Source organism: Pteropus vampyrus, unplaced genomic scaffold (genome assembly GCF_000151845.1).
Source record: "Pteropus vampyrus isolate Shadow unplaced genomic scaffold, Pvam_2.0 Scaffold470, whole genome shotgun sequence".
Classification (NCBI taxonomy): domain Eukaryota; kingdom Metazoa; phylum Chordata; class Mammalia; order Chiroptera; family Pteropodidae; genus Pteropus; species Pteropus vampyrus.
Window position 1 is genome coordinate 1,521,384 of NW_011889251.1, and position 3,239 is coordinate 1,524,622.

Sequence of the window (3,239 nt, forward strand, 5' to 3'; positions counted from 1 at the left end):
TTTTTAGCAATAAATGTCTTATTTATTTTAATGTTTTGTTAGAAAATGTTAAAAGAAGATGCAAGAGTGACTTTCCTGTTATTGCTTTATTAGAAATAATTTCTAATTGTCACTTATTTACTCATGTCACTTCATTTACTCTAATCCTCAGTAATGTAGATAATTACTATAGGTTCTTATCTTTGTCGACCTTTTGCCTTTATATTTTCATATTATTAGGTCAATTGACTATTTTCACTTCAGTCTTTTATTAAAGATAGAACACGGTCTTCATTATGTCTGAAAGGATTTACCTTTCTTTTTCTGTGTTCTTAAATGTTTGTCGTATGTTTAATGTCCATTAGATAATCTTTAATTTTATCTCTACTTATAAGATTAAACTTGCTTTTTTTTTTTTGCAGTTAAAAATTCAGTTTTGCATTCTAGTAGGCTTGCATTGAAATAATATAACTAAATGTTCTGTCCTTTTAAAATTTGATCCATGGAATGGTTAGAGATTTATCCACTACATACTTGAAGAGAATCTCAGATTTATAGTTCCAAAGTAATCTAGGCAAATAAAGTTATTTATATTACTCAGGTAAGTCATTCAAACTTGCTAAAGGCATGCGTATTGACTTACACATCTGTGATATATGTTAGTTGGCATATTTCTTAAGTTTTTTGGACTTATCTAGAAAGGAAAATGTTAATGGTATTGAAATGAAACTTACTGACAATTACCAGTTTCACCCATTACTCCTTTAAAATTTTCTATCTTTAAACGCTTTATCTCTAATGTTTGTGAAATTTTCATATGCTCTAACCACATCTGAAGATTCTAGTGAAGATCATTTACCTCTAGGTAATTTTTCTAATTCAGTGATTGTTAGCTACATGTAGGTTGGTGGAGTCACTGACTTCTTTGAGAATCTGACAAGTCATATGTGGCCATTCTCTCCCTAAAATCACACAGCATACCACTTATCATAATTTTCAAGGTTCTCATTTTTGGACCTCTGCATAATCTTTTGTACCTCAGTATTAATTGACTAAAAACACTTTTCTATATCAAAGTTGGCAACCAGAGTAAAATATAAAATATTTCAGACTTAAAAGTGATTAAACTATCAGTCATATAATTTATGAAACTGTAAATGTAATAAATGTAATATTAGGTAGGACACACATTATTACTTATCTCCAAAGAAAGTTCTTGGAATGACTCAAGTTCATCTAAATTTAATAAACAAAGATATTGGAATGTTTTAAAGAGTTTAAAGTTTGCAAAGCATTATATTTATAGTACATAAGTAATCAATGCACATTTTTGATAATTCCAAATTACATGGACTAGTTTTTATGAATTTAGTGTCTTTTATACTTATTCTTTTTCAGGATTATATTTTAAATTGTAAAATTATAATTTCAATTTTTTAGTTTGATTGTTTAGGTATTAAGCTAAATTTAGATATTACTATCTGTTTAATAATTTAATTATGTCAAACAGTGTGCGAGGACTACATAACACACTACTTTTTCTGTAAAGTTCCTTAGCAATTATAGTACATTGACTATTTCGAAAATAGAAGTTAGAAAATGAAGAAGCTTGGTGGTGATATTAGATAATTTAATAGACTGATAGCATCAAATTCAAAATTAAGTGTTTTTGATTGAGTCAATTTTATAGTTAATTTATACTTGTAGAATCATTCTTGGTTATTATATTCTGGTTCTATAAAGATTTCATTTCTCAGTTCCTTTTATTATTATATGTGGAAAGAGTGGTTACAAATTATTGATTTAAAGATTTTTGACTTGAATTTTAGTGAGTTTATAAAATCTATATTTACTTGCTATGCCATCTTATCTGTGTTTATTTTCCCATAAAGCTGGTCTTAAATTAATGAATAAAATTATGGAAAGTCTTTTAATTCTTCCTTGCATATTCTGAGTAACTACTAACTACTCTGAAGGGAAAAATTGGGGGAGAAAGCAAAAGGTCATTATGAAGTTTATATTCTTTTGACTTTAGTCAAGGAATTTGGGCTCCAAAACATTTCACAAGATTTTTTTCACATTAGTGCTCCACTGCCGCTTTAGAATATTGTGAAATTTGGAGGCTTTGACTTAACATTTTACATGAAAACTCTTTACACGTGCTAGAGTAAAACATTCCAGAATCTGTACCCAAGCCTCATTTTAACATGTTGTGGGAACAAGAGCAGTAGTATAGAAAGTCATCACATTTAAGCATCAAGGAATCAAAAAAGGAGATATCTTCCATATTTATAATGAATTCTAATATTCACCAGATTTATGAATAAAATAATTTTATGAATGATGAAATATTTATTTTTTTCCTTTACGAAAGAATTTTTTACTTTCTCCTAAAGTCCTATGGTGAAGTGCTTCGATAGGATAAAAATCAATACAAGTGTGAATTGTAAGCAATATAGAGGCAGGAGTGATATTATTCTTTATTTTATTTCCCACGATAGCTAAACAATAGCTTCTGAAATACCGTATTTTAATTATTATTTTTTGACAGACTTTCAAGCACATTATTTTTAAAAAACTGCAGTATAATAGATGTATGGGTGCTTTGTCGCTAATATCATATTAAAATAGGTATTTACAAATGATCCATGAAAATATTCAAAAGTCGAAACAATTTAAAGTGACCTGGGAAGTGGCTAAACCAAAAAGAACCTCAAGATCTTTCTTGTACATACACGATCAGTCACATGATGTCGCTGTATGCTCAAAAGGTGAAAAGGAAAGAATTTGTCTAGCGCCCAGATTTCTACAATTCACAGAATAGGATCGACTCCACATCAACCGGAATTCTGGGTAAAACTTACTAAATATACTTACAGCAAAGAGAGACTGCTCATAAAGGTTCACAGGCGAGCGATCCCTTAAAACTGACACTCCCATCTCAGAGATCTTATCTGCAATGGTGTCTTCCTGGCGGGGAGGCTTAGGAGCCTGGCGCCTGCTGATGTGGCTTCTGCTCCTTACAGCCTGGGAGACCGAGAGCAGCCCGGTCCACTACTCGGTCTCCGAGGAGGCCAAACACGGCACCTTCGTGGGCCGCATCGTCCAGGACCTGGGGCTGGAGCTGGAGGAGCTGGTGCCGCGCCTGTTCCGGATGGCGTCCAAAAGCAGTGGGGACCTTCTGGAGATAAATCTGCAGAATGGCATTTTGTTTGTGAATTCTCGGATCGACCGCGAGGAGCTGTGTGGGCGGAGGCTGG

General features: G+C 32.2%; 3 protein-coding genes across 3 annotated transcripts in view; all 3 read left to right on the plus strand.

Annotated features, from left to right (window-relative positions):
* Positions 1-3,239, plus strand: part of LOC105306989 (protocadherin alpha-1-like) — a 191,277-nt gene that overhangs the window by 78,072 nt on the left and 109,966 nt on the right.
* The window catches only part of LOC111732553 (protocadherin alpha-10-like), a 107,576-nt gene that overhangs the window by 21,705 nt on the left and 82,632 nt on the right, over positions 1-3,239 (plus strand).
* Positions 1-3,239, plus strand: part of LOC105306993 (protocadherin alpha-12-like) — a 42,249-nt gene that overhangs the window by 1,411 nt on the left and 37,599 nt on the right. The window contains exons 2-3 of the mRNA XM_023524510.1: positions 1,378-1,393; positions 3,006-3,224. Coding sequence (XP_023380278.1) covers positions 1,378-1,393; positions 3,006-3,224 — 235 coding nt within the window. The remainder of the gene's footprint in view (positions 1-1,377; positions 1,394-3,005; positions 3,225-3,239) is intronic.